We start from the raw sequence: 19,268 nt of genomic DNA, 5'->3' as shown, positions 1-19,268 counted from the left end.
AACAGGTAGACAAATAAATGAATATCATCTCAAAGAGTGGGAAGTGCTATGAAGAATATAAAACAAGAGAGTGACAGGCTCCAAGTACACTACTGAGACTTTATCCTGTCTGTTTTATGATACCATGAAAACCATTGTTTTTGTATGTATTTTTTTTTTTAGATAAGAAACATGAGACTCAGAGCCTGAAAGTCTTGCCCCAAAACAAGGGGCTATTACGTGGCAAAATTAAGTTGTGAGTTTTTATCTCTCTAGTTCAAGGCCCGTGCTTTTGCCACCTGGTGTCCTTGAGGGAAGCATTTCATATTCAGGAACGCAGATATTAAAATACAAAAAATATATTAAAAGTTTCACTGGTACTTTTTTGGCAATATGTTCTTCTCAATAACTGTCAAAGTCCTGACTAGGTTTTGATCCTCAAAAACTTACATGTATATTCATAGACAAGAAAGACTGGAAATCATCTTTACAGTTTTTCCTTCTAGGGGCACCTGGGTGGCTCAGTCGATTAAGCCGTTGACTCTTGATTTTGGCTCAGGTCATGATCTCATGGTTTGTGGGTTCGAGCCCTCCCATTGGGCTCTGTGCTGACAGTGCAGAGCCTGCTTGGGATTCTCTCTCTCTCCCTCTCTGCCCCTACCCTGCTCACACTCTATCTCAATCTCTCTTTCAAAAATAAATAAATAATTTAAAAATTAAAACAAATAAATTTAAAATTTCAAAATTAAATTTTAAAAATTTAAATTTAAAAAATTTTAAAACTAACTGAAACAATGTATTTGATAGAATGGTTCTTTGTTTTGTTAGAATCTTCTGAGCAATGAGTGGATTCGTTTGTATATTCTTCTTTACTTTAGTTAGCTGTTCTTTAGTTTAGTTAGTTTGTTTGATTTGAGCAGTCCAGGATTAGTTCTGTTATCTTGATTCAGTATGATGTAATAGTGAAGACCAAACTTCTTAGGTCTTAACCGCTGTTACTAGTTGTGAGATATTTGGATGTTTATTTTCTGTGCTCCCGTTTTCTTATTTGTAACACAATAAATGTAACAGTAAATCTAAGTGCACTAATTTACTTAATTCCAATACAGATGCTGTTAAGTCATGTGTCCCATGTAAAGCCCCTCAGTGTGTCGCATAGTCAGCATAATACCGTCAGTTATGCTTTTTGTGAAACGTTATTATCTTGCTAGATGTGAATGATTGTCTACCCACCAAAGGTTTCCGAATGGGAACAACTGTGAAAAATACTATGTAGCTCCCTCTTGTTTACAACACATATTAAGATTACTTCCACTTACTCCCAAAGCATTTTCTACTGGAGTTAGTTTCCTTCAGTTAAGTACCACCCAGAGATTGTGAATTTATTAAAGGTGCTTTCCAGTATTTTTACTGTTGTGGTCTTCTAGTAGTTAATAAGCCCTTCCAGTTAAGAAGATCATTGTTGACCTTGATAAGAGTAGTGTCTTTGATGGTTGGTAACCTTCAGAATGGGTTAAAGTGAATCATTAAAATCACTAAGGAGTTCCAACCACAAAATGCAATCTAGAGTGGACATTTTTGTTGTCAAATTAATGAGAAAAGAAGCTGGCTTGCTCTGAATACCTCCCCTTAAGTACTTAGTGAAGAAGCCTTATCAATCTTATAATAAGAATTTACATGTAATATATGTTTTTTTCTATGAAGCAAGTCACTGATGGTTTAATTTTGGTAGATGTGCCATGTTTGAATCAACGCACTTGTTTTCCCAGATGTATTTTCTCTAAACAGAGGCTGTTCATTTGGGCTTCTGTAGTTTCACGAATTTAGGGATAATCTTACTGTGTGTGTGTGATGTTTCACTGTCAACAGTTAATAACAATAGTTTCTGAATGCCCATTACGTTTCTGGCCTTGTTCTGGCAACAAGGGGATATGTCAGCAAATGGAAGAGGCCAAAATCCTTGTCATCATGTGGTTTATATTCTGATAGGAAAGGCAGGCCATATATAAGTACATTGCCTAGCAAAATAGAAGATGATAAGTGCTATGGAGAGAAATGAATCAGGATAGTTAGCTAGAAAATGGTGGGAGTGTAGTAGTCAAGTATGTGGTAAGGGAAGAGCTCACTGAGAAAGTGATGTTTTTCACAAATACTTAAAGAAATTTCTGTTGCAAATCATGCAGATACTTGGGAAAGAAATATTTTTTGGCAAAAGAAACAGCCAGTGCAAAGGTCATGAGGCAAAAATGTGTCTGCCATGTTTAAGAATCCTAAGGAAGACAACATGGCTGAAAAACACTGAGATAAAGGAAAGAAGATTAATTTAATCAGAGAGTTGGTAGAAGGAAAAAGATTAGATTCTTTCACTGTTGTCATTGTCAAAACATTGGCTTTTAGTCTGTGTGTTGGGAATTCACTGGAGAATTTTGGCCCAGAGGTGACATAATCTGACTCTTATTATTATAGGATCATTGTGGTTTCTGTATTGTAAATACACTGAAAGGGGGAGGTCAGGGAAGTAGACATATTGTAATAATGCCAGTAAGAAATGATGGTCTGTGGGCCAGACTGGTTGCAGTGAGGTAGGAGAAGAGGATGATATGTAGGTAGAGTCAATGGGATTTTTTGATGGATCAGACATGAAGATAGAGGAGTCAAATCTGACTCCATCTTTTTTTTTTTTTTTTTTAATTTAAGGATGGAGATACCATTAGTTGAGATGGTGAAGATTGTGAAAGAAGTAGGTTTTGGGGGGAAATCAAGCGGACATATTTGTTGGAGAAGACAAGACTATTATGATGTCTAAATGAGATGCCAGGAAGGCGTTTGAGTACATAATTTCTGGAGTTTATGGGAGATGTCATTGGAGATATGAATTTGGCAGTTAGCATATAGAAATTTTTAAATCCATGAAACTCTATGAGATAACAAAGGGATGTAGAAGAATTTGGAGGATTGAGTTCTGGGATTCTCTTAAGCCAAGAAAGTAAAGAAAGGGGAAATGAGCCTCAAAGTGAACTGAAAAGAAGTGCCCAGAGAAACCATGTAGGAGAAAAATCAGTAGTTTGTAGTATACAGGAAGTCAATGAAGAAAGTAAAGGAAAACGTATTATCAGCAAAGTCATATTCAGCTAATGTTTCTTCAAAGATGACAAGCAAAAATTCACATTAAATTCAACAACAGAAGTTCATTGTTGACCTTGATAAAAGTAGTGTCTTTGAGTGTGGGAGCCATGGCACAATTAGGATGGATTCCTGAGAACATGGGCTCAGGGACTAGAGAGAATTATAGATAATTCTTCCAAGGATTTTTTTATAATGGAGACATGGACAGTAGTAGCTGGAAGGAAAATAAAATCAAGAGATTTTTTTTTCACGAACTAAATAACACCATATTTATATGCTAATTGTGAAATAATCTAGTAGAGAAATAATTGATGATTCAGGAGAGATGCAAGACAAGACATACCTTATTGAAGAAAATATTGATGAAATTCCATTCTATTCTCTAAAATAGGCTACTTTTAAAACATATATTAATGATGGAACTGGAGGATATTATGCTAAGCGAAATTAGTCAGAGAGAGACAAATATCCTATGACTTCACTCATATGAGGACTTTAAGAGACAGAACAGATGAACATAAGGGAAGGGAAGCAAAAATAATATAAAAACAGGAAGGGGGACAAAACATAAGAGACTCTTAAATATGAAGAACATACAGAGGGTTACTGGAGGGGTTGTGGGAGGGGGGATGGGCTAAATGGGTAAGCGGCATTAAGGAATCTACTCCTGAAATCATTGTTGCGCTATAGGCTAACTAATTTGGATATAAATTTAAAAAATAAAAAATAAATTTAAAAAACACCTTAAAAAACATGTTAATGAAAGTGGCCCATTTTGCATAATAAACTATTATCTGCATAATTGTCAGTGTCAGCTATTGTCTAGATGGAAAGATAGGTCAAGCAGTTCTAAAACTATGTTCAAGGAGGAATGTGTTTACTGTCTGATATAGTGATACAGGTTGTAAGTACTATCAACGTTTAGAAAATTGAGGCATAAACATTTGGAAAGAAAACTCAGAAAGAAGAGATAACCTCGGAATCACATAAGAGATAATTAAAACAATAACAGCAACAACAATAACAACAACAACAACAACAACAAACATCCAAGTCTCCTGCTTTTCAATTCAATAGTATTTATACTACAATTTGCCTGCATCCAAGCCTATTAATTAATAGCAATTAAAATCTATTTAACACTGTATTTGAGCACTGTTCTAAATATTATTGACCTGTGGAGGTTCACAAAGTGATAGAAGTTACACAGTAATGTAAAATAATACATATTTTAATGTTACCACAGAAATATCATGCAAAAAGTGTTCTTGGAATTAAGAAGGGATATAAAACTCACTGAGATCTACAAAGGTCAGCAATGTCCTCCCAGCAGGGTAAAAGAGGGCTAGATCAAGGGATACTTTGGTTGTGTCTTTGGTTATGCATATAAACATGCATACTTACTTCCTTGTAAGTAAACTTGTAAGTTTACTATACTTAAGTAAAGGCAATTTTTTTCTGGGATTAAACCCTGTCAAGTTTTTTTTAGTTAAAAAAGTTCTTTGTTTTTAATTTTTTTTTTTAAGTTTATTCATTTTTGAGAGATAGAGACAGAGCATGACAAGGGGAGGGGCAGAGAGAGAGGGAGACACAAAATCCGAAGCAGGCTCCAGGCTCCATGCTGCCAGCACAGAGCCCAATACAGGGCTCGAACTCACTAACTGTAAGATCATGACCCGAGCCGAAGTCGGAAGCTTAACCGAACTGAGCCACCCAGGCACCCCATTAAAAAAAGTTCTTTTTGGACAGATCTTGTATGTGGTGGGATTACTATTGTATAAATTATTGAGATAAAATTTTGTATATACAACTGCTTGTTTTAGGACTTTACTTACCTACAATGTGGCTCAACTTCCTTAGGTCTTATTAAGGGAATTTTTACAATGAGATTCTTTCAATACATGTGTAAAAATATAAATTTAAAAACATTTTATTTTTTTTTGAAACATTTGTTTGTTTATTTATTTATTTGAGAGAGAGAGAGAGAGAGAGCGTGCGAGCAGGGAGAGGGCAGAGAGAGAGAATCCCAAGCAGGCTGCGTGTCAGCACAGAGCCTGACGCAGGGCTCAAACTCACAAGCCATGAGATCATGACCTGAGCCAAAATTAAGAGTCAGCCTCTTCACTCACTGAGCCACCCAGGCACCCAATTTAAGGACATTTTAAAACTGAATGCCACTGGGTCTTTTTTTCACAGAAAATTTGACAAATGCCTCTGTGCTTCTTAAAACTAGTAATATATATTTTGCATTTTTGTAAAAGTCCTTTAAATTGGCTGATTTAATCCTATTAATTCAAAAGAGGCATGTATCAGAACTAAGTACTTTTTACTTGTAAAGAATGACACTCATAAAAAGTTTATTTGACTAAAGCCACAGTGAGCCAGGCACAGTCTGGAAAATAAGGTAAATATTTCAGCAATAGGTATATTGTGTAAAAATGTAACTAAAATTGTTTTGTAAAAGAATCTTGTTTTTCTAAATAATGCTAACTCTTCAAATATAAAATATAGCTGTATTAGGCAACAGGGCTTCAATTCAGAAGACCTCAATTTTAGCTCTTTCTATGGCATGTACAGTTCAGCCACCATTAGGATGAAGATTTGCTCTTTCTGAGTCTAGGTTTCTCATCTAGAAATTAGTGATAATCCTCTAGTTCTCCTCAAAGATCAAATTGGATAAAATAGGGAAAGTTCCTTGAATGTCACAAAGCACAAATTGAATATCATGACAGGCTTCAAAGGGAGTCCAAACAGTACGTAATTGAATTAATTGAAGTAAAAATTGAAGGTCTTTACAAATACAATTATATTTAGGCATTTCTGGTACAATTTCTGCTGCTGCAGGTAACAGGACATTTACCTAAAAGTCAATAATAAATTATAATTTGTCATCTTCGCATCTCCTTCCAGGTTAATGCATGTTAAATGAACGCACTTCCCTTCCTTGTATGAGAGAACTGAGGGGGGAAAGTTCATATATCATTGGTTTAAATTAAGCAGGTCATTTATCACTTATAGCAACTAAGTTAGTTATAATTTAAGTTAATTAGATTGTTAGAATAAGTAAGGGATATGCACATTTGACCAATGTACAATTGTAATGGAAAAAAAATAATCTGGCCATCTTGCATAAATTAACACACACCATGTTTTAAGTGTTTGAGGGAAACTCTAGTGTGGAGAAGAAGGAAGAGTTCAGCTCTTCTCTTCAGTGAAGTGGGGCCATGTTGTACTTTAGCCTTTCTTACTGCAGCTTTGGTTCAATGATCTGTAGCACCAGAATAATCTGGGAGTTTGTTAGAAATGTACAATCTCATTTCCCTGACCCCTTTCTAAATGAGAAACAAGAATCCCAGCTGATTTGAAAGCTTGTTAAATCCTGAGAAGTGCTGTTCTAGAGTGTTCTTATTCAGACCTCTTCCTCTTTTCCCCACCTGCTCCCCTTCCAAGCATTTGGAGATAACAACCAGAACCTTTAATGACTGCAAACCATTAGAGCCACAGTTGGGTCTCTTAATGGCACATTAACCTCTCTAAATTATTCATATGGTTGTAATAAATTCTGATTTAGATGGGAGGCAGGTAAACCAACATACATAAGAATCACTAGTTTGAAAACCATTAGTTAAGTATTTGTTAGACTTCTTATGTGCAAGAAATAGTGATGGATTACAGCATTGATTTAGACATTATTCTTATCTGCAAGAGCTTCTAGTTTTTTTAAGGGACAAAATAATTGCAAAAATATTAATTCAATAGGATTAGGATATTTTTTAAATGAATGCCATTCAAGAATGTTGAAGAAGGTTGGGTATGAAATGGAACTTTGAATGATGGAAGACATTTATACTTTATTGAATGAAGTGTATGTTGGCATTGGAGGATTTTGATCATGAAATTGACCTAACTTAATTGTGATTTAGGGGAAAAAAAGAATAGATAGCATCATGTGGTAGACATAGGTGAAGGAGAAGGGCATAGAACAAAGCTATTTATGAATCAGGTATAGTAATTTAGAGAAGGAATAATACGCATCTTGGCCTGGGTTACAATAGGAATAAATATTTGAGGGGGAAGAATAGAAAATTTACATGATCAAATTTATAAGACTTAAATTTAGCTTGATGTTGGTGTGAGGAAGTGAAATAGACTTAGAGGTACCAATTATTTAAATACAGGAAAAAAGAGTAAGGGAGCAAGGAAGGTAAACTAAAAACAATTCTGATTTTTTGAGCCTGGGAACTAGGTCATGTCATTAAGTCATTGAAGTCAGTAAGATCGGTTGATTGGGGGAAAATGACAGTAGCAAGCAGGCTACTGAAAATTATGAACTGTGATTTAAGAGAGGCAGTGCGGGGTGCCTGTGTGGTTCAGTCGGTTAAGTGTCCAACTTGGGCTCAGGTCATGATCTTGCAGTTCGTGGGTTCGAGCCCCACATCAGGCTTTGTGCTTACAGCTTAGAGCCTGGAGCCTGCTTCGGATTCTGTCTCCCTCTCTATCCGCCCCTCCCTCACTCGCACTGTCTCTCTCTCAAAAATAAACATTAAAAAATACAAAAAAATAAGAGAAGAGTGTGGTTTTAGGTGTCTATCTCAAAGTCAGGAGCAGAGATCTAATAATTTGTGAGACAAAAACATTTATAGGAAACTATAAATGGAAAACATTATTTCATTGCCTATGCTCTATAAACACTGCCTGAAATTCAGGAGAACATTATTCCATGACTGTATTTTTAATCTCCCTTTTGGAAGTCTGTGTGCATACTCTGACACGGATTCTCTGCACACCTCTACCTGGATTACCTACCTTGGGCATGTGGGGAGAGGACCCTTTCTGGAGAAAACCTCGAGAAAAGTTCTACAGATAATAGTCATCTGTTTGTTTGGAATGAAAGCCAAACTCAAAGTTTCTTGAGCCAATAGAAATTAAAATTTAGATCAATATCACACTGAGTGCCCGGCATGATAAGTGAAAAACAACAAAATCAAACCAACAAAAACAAAGTTCAAGACATGTTCAGTCCAATTATTTTAAACTTCATAATAGTAACAGTGAAGAAGTGATTCATATAACTTCCAGAAACAATAAAAGACACGTTCCAAGGCTGGGGATACGATAACATGAGACTTCTCAATCATGACTTTGAAAACTGGAAGATAGTGTTCACATGCCTCAGATCACTAAGGGTGAATGCTGGTCAACCCAGAATTCTATAGTTAGCCCACCTATTAATAAAAATAAATTAGAGGCCTTTTTACACATGTAAAATTTCAAAAATTTAAGTCTCAGTCACCATTTCTTAAGTTTCTGGAGATGTGCTCATCAGAATAAGAAAATAAGTCAAGGAAGAAGACAGGGGATCTAGGAAAGTTGGGATTCGTAGTAGGAGAGAGGTGGAAGGAAGTTTGAGAAAGCTGTCCCTCTGATGAGAGAACAGCCAGTCTAGTTTGTAGGGAGAAGAAGAAACGGCCCAGGAGACATCTCCAGGAGATAAAAAATAATCCGACAGAATTTCATATGAAAATTTTATGCAGGCCCTTTTCAGGAATTGTGGAAAGGTTTGATCATGATTAATTTTTTTTTTAATTTTATTTTATTTATTTATTTATGATTAATTTTTTTAATATTTATTTATTTATTGAGAGGGAGAGAGACAGAGTGTGAGTAGAGGAGGGACAGAGAGAGAGGGAGATACAGAATCCAAAACAGGCTCCAGGATCCAAGCTGTCAGCACAGAGCCCGACCCGGGGTTCGAACTCACAAACCACTGGATCATGACCTGAGCCGAAGTGGGATGCTTAACCGACTGAACCACCTAGGTGCCCCATATTTAATCATGATCTTAAACAAAACTAAGTAAATGTCACAACTTGGAAATTATTAATTAAAGCAACAGATTTTTTTCCAAGAAAGGAAGTATAATCAGAGAACTAGTTTTTTAAGTAGGGAAGAGTATTTACGTTGTTTAATAATGAAACCATTGAATACAGCTTTTCATAAAAATGGACCTATAATCATGTCAGGACTTTGGTTAAAGGGAAAGAGTTGGTATCAGAAAGCTAAAATTCTCAATTTCTGTCAATAGGAATTCAGTAGAAATGTCTGAAAATAATGTTCTAAAAGATAGTAGTGTATACATATTATTTAGAAACAGAAAAATGAATAGAAAATAAACTACTAAACTGGTTTGGAGGTAGACAGATGATGGGAGAGGAGACAGATGCTTACATATGCCTTTTAACTTTACTTTTTGGTGTGCATATACTTAATTTTGGTGGATGCAATTAATTTTTAAAAATATCGTTATAAAATATTGTTCTTTTCCAAAAATGTTGTTAGTCTTTGTTCTGTATATTCATCATCATCTTAACTTGAAGAATTATTTGTTCCTATCCTATTTGTCTTGCTGTTTAGAATCTATAGCTGATGGTATACTAAGGTATGGCTTTCTGAGTTTTGTAAAAATTAAATTTATATACTTGATTGAAAATAAATCCATATTAATTTGTGACATGGTGTCTTGATTTTAAACATTCCTTGAAATTTGGAAGGGGAGATACTCTCAAGACCTTGAAAGCCATTAAGAAAATAATTGTCAAATCAGAATCCTTTCTTCTGAGGAAGTTTATTCTATTATGACACTGGTTTTCTGGAAATGTACTAGGTACTTATAACGTTAGGCTTTTTTTATAGGTCAGTGGGAAAAATGATCGTAGCAAAGCTTTCGAGCATTTAAAAGGACTCCTTCAAAGTAAGAGTTTAAAAGGATTCATAATCATAAATTATGAATCTCACATGTGATGGATTATATAAAGCATCTGCTATTGAAAGCTAGCCAAATAAAAATAAACCTGTAATTTAAAAGCATGGATGTAGATGGAAATGTGACAGTGTAAAATTGCCACACTCCTTTCCACATCCTGTCCTGGCAAGAACAAAGCTCTGATGATATAATAGGCTTTATTTGTTTCTAATTTATGTTTCCCTACATGGTATCATCTGATTTATTACTGACATAGGCAATGTTCTAAGACCTAATGAGCAGAATGATCTTCAACATTCCATTGCAGAAGAGCAAATGAAAATTTGATTTTTTTTTTTCCTGACTTGGACTTGCATTTGTGGGAAGAGAACAGGGTTGGACTTCTCACCTAGGAACGTATAAAGATAATATAATACACACCTATAGTTTTGAAGTAGTCTTTTGTAAGGATTTTAGGTTTGAATATTATTCTTTATATATTGGATATTGTTTCAGCAGTTAGCTATGGAGACTGAGTGTACATAAATAGAGACTAATTTGTATTTTTGATAGGTGGAAGTCAGCTATCTTCGTAACCAAAATTTTTTCATATGATCTCAAGCTTCAGAAAACCAGTTGAAAGTCAAGTGGGGCCAGTTTAAGATGAGTTAAATTCCCAAAGCTTGATTCCAAAACAGAATCCATGCCTTTCCTTGTACCAGAACCTAGAGAAGCAAATACAAGTTCACAGAGAGCCCAAGGAACTCAGTGAGCCACAGTATTAGGGACTAGTTTTCTTTTTGGACTGAATAACTTGTTGCCTTTACTCAATTCCTGACCCAAACTGAGAACAGGCTTTTTTTGGGGGGTGGGGGGTGAGGTAATGGTTTGGTAGCCAAAACATTTCTGGAAACTATGGGAAGAAGGAATTCCATAGAAGAAGTCTTTAGATACTAACAACATGAAAGCCCTGGGGGTTCAGAGATCAAGGGAGGAAAGCTGAATTTATGGGGAAGACAGGAATAAAAACTCCTTTACTTCCTTACTTACAACAGCTTTGCAAAGAACACACTGGAGATGCGACCATATTTCAAGAAGCCTCAGAACAGCCTTACTGATATAATGGTTATTTCCTTTGAGGAAAAATAGGAGTGGTTGCAGTAAGCATTTGTGCTGAATATCTTGAGACCATAGGGAAAGCCAATTCGGTTTTGAACTGGGGCCATTTTTGGTTGTAAACTTTCTCTGCTGAGGCATTCTACTCCTGTGACTGGAGTAGATTGGGAAGTAACTTTCCTCAAAGGTGATATTCTTTTTACCCCATGAAATTCTAGCTTTAATAACTTGGATTATCTTCTCAAAAAATCTTTCTGTTAAGTGTTCTTTAAAGGATGTGGGAAGCCATTTTTTTTTTAGCTATGTAGTCTTCTTGTGAGAGAAATGGTCAACTCCACCCAGTTCAACATTTCTGGCAATAAATGCTATTTCAGGGATATGGGATCTTGTTCATTTAACAGTCAAACATTGAGGAAGTCTGTGTTGCTTAAACCTAAATTTATTAGATTCAATGTGACTAACCACTCCCTTCCTTTCTGAGGTGAAGAGGAAGAATGTAGACTGTCAGGTCAAATGTTTCTTCAGGCTGAATGAACAATTGTATTAAGTGACACTAAAAGGGAGATACAAAGAATTCTTTTAAGAACAAATGTTTATTTCAAATCGGAACAGGGATTATGGGATCTTTAGCCTTCCCCTCACATGGAAGGGCATCTGGTTGTGAGTGAGGAGTTTCATTGTTGCTGAACAAACAGCACCATTAAGAGCAAATTGGTTTTGTGAAACCTCCTTAACCATTCTGGACCTCACTGAATTGGCACATGTGAGTCCAACAAAGGTTATTGATAGAATTTCCCTTTAGTTGGAATTGCTTTATGCTATATTCCTGCTCTTCCCAAAGGTTAGAGACGATCTGTTCCAAGGAACAGAGTGATGCCCAGGAATAGAGAGGTGAATGATAGTTTACCTGATAGCTCTTTAATTTTAACAAAGTTAGGCATAAGGTTCTAATGCTGTAGAACTCGAAGGCATTTTAGAAGGAGCTTAGAGACCATGCAGTGTCTGTACCCAACATAATGGTGAGAGAATTGAAGTGGCATTATTTGGCTTGGTAAAAGAAATGCAAATGGGAATTTCTTCCCATTTTACTATTAAAGGTATTTGACAGTCTGTGACTTTTGCTACTGTTGTCTTTTGTCACAAGCATGTTTTCCTTTTTGATGTGGATTAGCATTTCCTCTGCACTAGGCTGTAAGATCCTGAGAGTGGAACTTGTTATCAGAGTCTTTGTATCATGTGCAGAGCCCCTGGTGGTCTTAGGTGAGTCCATTGTTTGCCTTCATCATCAAATTTTATAAAGGTAGTGACTTGCTTCCTTGTGCCGAGCAGTGATTCTAAATACTGAAGAAATGGGAAGTTATTCTAAATGGTTATTAGCTACATGTTGGAAATATACATTTTCTCTGTGGCTTTTGGAGAGATATCAGGAGATGCTGATGAAGATTCTGGACATACCCTTCAGAAAAAGGCACATGTACATACAAACATGAAAAATCATGTTACTTATAGGGTTTTTAATACTCAGAACCGTGCTGTTGCTCTGCAGCATTTTATTGATCACAGATCATGAACATCTTGTCTGTGTCATCATTCAAATAAAAATCTATCACAGGAATGATTTCCATATTCAAACTAGTGGAATAAATTAATAATCTTATCTTCATTTCATTTCAGAAACAATCATCCTGTAACTTTTCCAAAAGTGTATTGCTAGAATAGGAGTGGGAAATTGAGGACGTGGGAAATTGAATGACACTACAAACTGAGAAGGTGATAGACCAACAAGTTGTTAAAAGAACAGTTCGAACGAGTGATTAACGGAATTCCGTAAATTTAGGTAGAAAGAACAAAGAATGCATTGAGGACCTAGAGGTAAACGCTACTGTCATCTGAGGAGAGGCGAGGCTGGCTAAGTACGTATTGGGCAGGCCTCCTCTGAATGGCTGTGTGACGCAACATGCTCACCCCCTCCCCAATGGGGACAGAACAGAGTTTCTGTTCCAAAGGATTGTAACTGTGGACAGTCTTAAAAATCACATGGCTTGGGGCGCCTGGGTGGCTTGGTCAGTTAAGCGTCCAACTTTGGCTCAGGTCATGATCTCATGGGCCGTGAGTTAGAGCCCCGCGTCAGGCTCTGTGCTGACAGCTCAGAGCCTGGAGCCTGTTTCAGATTCTGTGTCTCCCTCTCTCTCTGCCCCTCCCCTGTTCATGCTCTGTCTCTCTCTGTCTCAAAAATAAATAGACGTTTAAAAAAAAAAAATCACATGGCTGAAAATTTTTAGTTCAGGAGAAGAAAAAAAATAAAGCTCGGAAATCTATTGCCAAATTATTGGTCTTTAACTTTCATGAGTTTCCAGCCTACAGAGCCAGCATCCACCTCTGATTCCTCTAAAATTCTCCCGGGAGTATATCAGTTTTAGGTGTGAAGATGCAGGCTTTGGAATTAACCTCTTCCAACCCCTGTCCCCCCCGCCCCCTCCCGTTCCCCCAGGCTTTACTTGATGATCCTGTGGAAACAAAAATGACTTTGCTTGGTTTGGCAGAAATGCAGGAAAGATAAGCTGTTGGGAGAAGAGGGAACCTGTTCCAATCCCTGTCCCAAGGTCTGTTCAAAATGTATGCGTCAGCCTGAGAAATTTTCATATGTAATGCCTAAGTCTAATTATTTTGTTTGGCTACAAAGGATTGGTGGAGCATGCTTTAATCATTTTGATGCTAACATTGTCACAAGGCAACATGAAATCATTTTGAAATGATAATACTTTACATTAGTCACTATTTTTGCAGCTGTTTTTCCTTGTCAAATCTGAAACTAAACCCAATAGAATTGGTTGTGGTTAAAGAAAATAAATGACTACCTCAACTTTGTTTTCCTTGCTGTACCAGGAGAAACAACAAATGAGATGCAAGATTCTTAAACATCTTGCTCCTCTCAGTAGCACTGCCATAATTCAGGGACTTGCCATCTTTCAGGAACTTCTGGGTAGTCTCCCTTCTCCTACATTTCCAATTCTCATCCATCCTGAACACTGCAGCCAGACTTATTTTTCAACACTCAGTTAAAGTCTTTGTCACTTTTCTGCATAACGTATTTTAGTGGCTTCCAGTTACCTCCATGATAATCAAACTCCCCAGCCTGCCATTTTAGGCTCTGGTTATCTCAAGGCTGCCTTTACGTCCAGCCTCATATATTCCGTATGTTCTAGCCTATCGAACTACTTCAATTCCACAAATATTTAATAAGTACTTAATTTGTCTCAGACACTGAGCTAGTGCTGGGGATTCAAAGATAAGTTAGACATAGTCTTTGTGCTGAAGGAGTTCACACTGCAGAGTAGGAGACATATTAACAATGTATTGGGTGAGCGTGACGTATGATGATATATGCACTTGTACATTCTCGTGTTCTTCTGCCTCAAAAAAACATTTTTCTTTATATCTTTCCTGAAAAGATTCCATTCGTCCCTCAACACTGTTGTCAATTGTTATCTTCTTTTGTAAAGTGACACACAATTAATTATTCGAAAGATTTCCTTTGTGTATACTTGTATTAGAATGTACTTTGCCTATACTGTTTTCTGTATACCTTTCTACTTGTATATTCATCTGTGAGCCCCTTGAATGCAGGGCTTAGCATGACCACACCCTTAACTACATGCTCAATACCTAATATAATAGATTCTTATAAGTTTTTTTGGACTGAATAGCTTTTTAATGTTAGTCCAATACTGTAAAAAGAATACAGGGAACCTCTCATCTTCACAAGTCAGGTTTAAGGGAGATGAGATACTATTCTTTATTAGAGTTATTTGGCTCAAACTGGAATTTAATAATCATATTCAAAGTAAGTTAATATTTACTGAACTTTTCCTATCTTCAAGGTACTGTTTTAAGAACCTTAAAAAAGTTATCTCCTTTGACCATCCTAAGAATTATATGAGTTGGGAAATATTATGTCTTCCTTTTTATACATTTTGTATAGAGTTTAAAAAATACATCATCATCATTGTAATAACTGATAGTACATAGCACTTACTATGTGACAGGCACCATACTAATGCTCATCATTAAGTCCTTGAGTCCTCACACCTACATGATTTATTTAATCGTTTATATTATTATCTCCATTTTATAGAGGAGGAAACTGAGGCACGGGGAAGTTAAGTTTGTTTTTTTTTTTTTTTTTTTTTTTCCTAGATCACAGCTAGGTTTGTGAGGCTGGGATATGTCCCAAGTGGTCCAGACACAAATCTCACACTCATTAGGCTAACCCATGTTTCCTTTTGTTAATGAACGTTGCAAATGCATGGTTCAAAATAGTTGATTATTATCCATGGGCACTTGAAATAATAAGATGTATATCATATAACCTACTTTTCTCTATTAATTGGGTCAAGATATGCTCTTGGAGCCCCTTGCATACTTTTTCCATTTTGCCCATTTTATTCTTTGTTAAACAAGTGGAAATGTCATGGAACATACCAAATCACCTCAGTGAATAAGGGTTTGTGTGAAATGTTTTCTTTTGTTAAGGCTTTAGATCATATCTGTCTTATCTATCCACTCGGTTCCATTATTCTTTCCTCAGTTCTACTTTATAGTTAGTATGGAATGTTTATCAGATATTAGCCTACAAAAATAGGGTTACTGTATTTGGAGATGCTAAAAAATATTATTCCATGGGTCTCTGGTCTGAAAAACTACTGAAGTCATATTTAGCTTGAGAGGAAATAATTAGTATTGGGTTACTATATCCAGAATTCTATCCAGTATACATAAAGCAAGATTGATAAGCATTAGTAAGACCACACTCGAGAATTCAGATAATTTCATATCTTCTTCTTCAGCATACAGCCTTTGGGTTTGTCAAAACTAAGACCAAAATCTATCGTGATGAATAAGGGAAATAACATGTAACCATTGTAAATTAGAGAAAAGAGTGAAGGGAATACTCAAAAATATGGAGTAACAATAGAGCCCACAGTTGATGTGTGGAATATATAGGCTTTAAATTTAAAAGACTCATATATCCATTTACAGAGGTTGAAAATTGCCATGATACATTTTGGAAGTATCCTGTTACCTGTTTCTGAGACATTGCCTCTTTGTATTTTTCTCATCAATTAATAATGACTTACTTGAAAATAATGATTTAGTTTCAAAGTCCATCAACATATAATGGACTTTAATGAGTGATGAGTGGTATTATTATTATATTGGTATTTAATATTATAAGGCTATAGAAAATGAAAGGGTATGATAAGTATTTGAGGCAAAATCTGTTGAAAGATTTGTATTTCTGTAAACCCGGACCTAAATTTAATAGGTCTATCCATATCACAGTTGTAAGTGAAAAAAAAAAAAAAAAAGAATTAGGACATACAGACAAGTGTCAAAGAGAATGGAGACTGGGACTGAGGCTGTATTATCAACCTTACCATCACCTGATTTTGAGACTTGAGGCATATGGCTTCACCTTGCTGGAGTTAAATACCTTCATTTATAAAATCACGAATTCGTATTAATTGATTTTCAAGGTCCCTTCCTGCTTTACTATTTTGATCTCTTTACTGGTTCAGGATCATATATCTCTCAGAATCCATTTTCTTGGATTTGGCTTCTTTGTTTACTCCCTGAATGCATGAAATAGGAACCGTATAATCCTCCAAACATAGTGATGTGTTTATCAAAAGTAGGGGGTGAAGAAATGCTGTAAGTTTTATCATACACTTAGTTTCATGTTTACTTTGCATATATTGATTTATTTAATCAGTTTCAAACTGATGCTTTCATTTGTAACTTAAGAAGGTGGACAGAATAGTGAAATGTTTTGCATTCAGTTGCTTTGAAAATACGCATTTTAATATCTTGCATTTTTCATGTGTAAGATGAGTGTTGTATCAGTAAAATGAAATGTAATAAATCACAGTGATTTCTAAATGATTATGTGCTAAAAAACTGTATCTTGTTTGCTTCTATCTAAATTTGAGCATGCATGCTGTATGTATGCATTTACAAAGTGCAGAAATGTATGTATTGAGGCAAGTAAATATTTTACTAATTAATGTTTTCTTTCTTTCAATTCCCCTTTTACTTTCCCATAGACTTGCTGCTTTCAAATAGCTGCATTCCGTTTTTGGGTTCATCAGAAGCACTAGATTTCCAAACCATTCTGTTGGATGAGGAGAGGGGCAGGCTGCTTGTAGGAGCGAAGGACCACATCTTCCTGCTCAGTCTGGTTGACTTAAACAAAAACTTTAAGAAGGTCAGTTTATTTATATATAAAGATATATATAAATATTTAAGGCTGAATGCATTTATTTCCATCTATGCCATTCTCCTCTTTTATTTTAAGTGACTCAGTTTCAAATGCACTAGGTCATTTACATATCCAAAAAGAACATGTTAGAAGAACACCTGGCTTTTGATGTACGTTTTGGAGTTTTGTGGATTTAAGTACATATGCATGTTCTCTGTTAACAGTGAATAAGTGTAATAATAGAACGTTTGAAAATATAAATGAAAGGGATTATACAAGAGAAATGTAATGTTTTAGACTGAAAAGCTGCCAAATGAGTTATTCGTCAAGGGTTAACATTTATATTCATAGTAATTGTAAATTAAGTTCTTGTTAACTTTCAATTAACAAATAACCATATTTCAAATTGACAGTGTGACTAAGGTGGCATTTTAACACCACACTTTTTTTTTTTCACATTCTTATTTCTTAACTGAATAGGTTTCTCCTATGGCCCAAGCACCCTCAGAAGGTGAGGATTATTAATACCTCAACTATGGCCTCATTAAGTATAATCTACCACTGAAAGAAAATATATGCTAGTTATTGAAAAAAAAAAGGCAGCTGCTGCTGTGCTTTACCTTTTCAGTTAGCAACACAATGCTCAAAGGAAAGAGTGCCATCCTTTAGGCCTTATAAATTATGATCAGCAAGTACGTTAGCAAATATCAATATCTATGCAAGCCCAGATGGATGCCAAGACTGGAAGGATTGAATGACTGATGAGAAGACATAATATATAATTCATTCTACATCTACGAGACATGTTAGATTGGTTTTTCTTTTTCTTCTTTTTCAGAAGCATTGAAAAACAAAATACTAGGAGCCATTACAAGATTTCAGGTCAATAGTCCCCAGTACTGAATTAATAGAGAATTCTTTCCATTCCAAAAGAGTCGTTCACAAGTCACTGTAGGACTTTGAAGCTTCAAACAGTTGTCACCTACGATGACCACTTGAACTTAAACCTCTGATTTTTAAATGCTTTAAAAACTAAATATTAGTTGCTCAGTTATTTGAATATTATCAACACTAAGGGCTTAGTCTACATAGGTGAAATAGTTGTCTCCATATGTGTTAATATTGCTTAATTAATGCCTGCATCAGAAACAGTGTTTTTTGCCTTTTAATAATTTAATTTTTAAGTAGCTCTTCTGTACATTTTTGAGGTCCACCAAAAGAAAAGGAGATCTTTTTAAAAATGTATTTATTTATTTTGAGAGAGAGAGCACGCAAGCATGAGCTGGGGAGGGACAGAGACAGACAGAGAGAGAAGAGGGACAGAGGGAGAGAGAGAGAATCCCAAGCAGGCTTCCTGCTGTCAGCACAGGGCCTGACATGAGGCTCCATTTCATAAACCATGAGATCATGACCTGAGCCAAAATCAAGAGTTGGGCGTTTAATTGTCTGAGCCACCCCCAAACCCTGAAAGGAGATGTTTCTTGTGAGTGCTCAGACTTGATAAAGAAGTAGTGTTTGAATGCAAATGTGTATGCATGTGTTGGATGTTTCTAGAAGAAACAATGAGGGTAAAATATTAGCAGTAGGTGATGTGATAATCGACATACTCATAATATAAACTCATAAGATTATCTTATTTAAAAAATATAATTATTCTATAGTTTGAATATTGTTTACAGTAAATAAGCAGTGAATATGGGCTAGAATTTGAAAAGCTTACCTTCATTCTGCCATTGTCGTTCTGTTCCGTTTATGCTTAAGGATATATATTTTCTTTAGGATTTAAAAAATATATATTTGTATAGGAGAGCCTATTGGTGGTATCAACTAATATCTCAATAATCAGTAAATATCTTAGCAGAAGATGACTCCTTTAAGGAAAGCCACCAAGGAAAATCTTAGTCAGTTTCACAGTTTTGCTTTAAGAGCTGCTATATAGCTAACAAAGCATTTTTCCAAATATGTCTCAGCTTTAGTGTAATAGCAAAAGGCAATTCATAGTTTCAAGGGAATTTGTTCTTGTGCTATTCTCTGCCTTCAGGGATT

The 19,268-nt window shown here is 35.6% G+C and overlaps 1 protein-coding gene across 3 annotated transcripts in view; it reads left to right on the top strand.

Moving 5' to 3' along the window:
* SEMA3D (semaphorin 3D) overlaps positions 1 to 19,268 on the top strand; it is a 198,111-nt gene that overhangs the window by 75,118 nt on the left and 103,725 nt on the right. For all 3 annotated transcript variants that reach the window (XM_019443165.2, XM_019443166.2, XM_019443164.2), the window contains exon 3: positions 17,068 to 17,228. In XM_019443165.2, coding sequence (XP_019298710.1) covers positions 17,068 to 17,228 — 161 coding nt within the window. The remainder of the gene's footprint in view (positions 1 to 17,067; positions 17,229 to 19,268) is intronic.

This window comes from Panthera pardus, unplaced genomic scaffold (genome assembly GCF_024362965.1).
Source record: "Panthera pardus isolate Hobbes unplaced genomic scaffold, ASM2436296v1 HiC_scaffold_8, whole genome shotgun sequence".
In the NCBI taxonomy this organism is placed as follows: Eukaryota; Metazoa; Chordata; class Mammalia; order Carnivora; family Felidae; genus Panthera; species Panthera pardus.
This window is presented reverse-complemented; position numbering and strand designations above follow the sequence as displayed.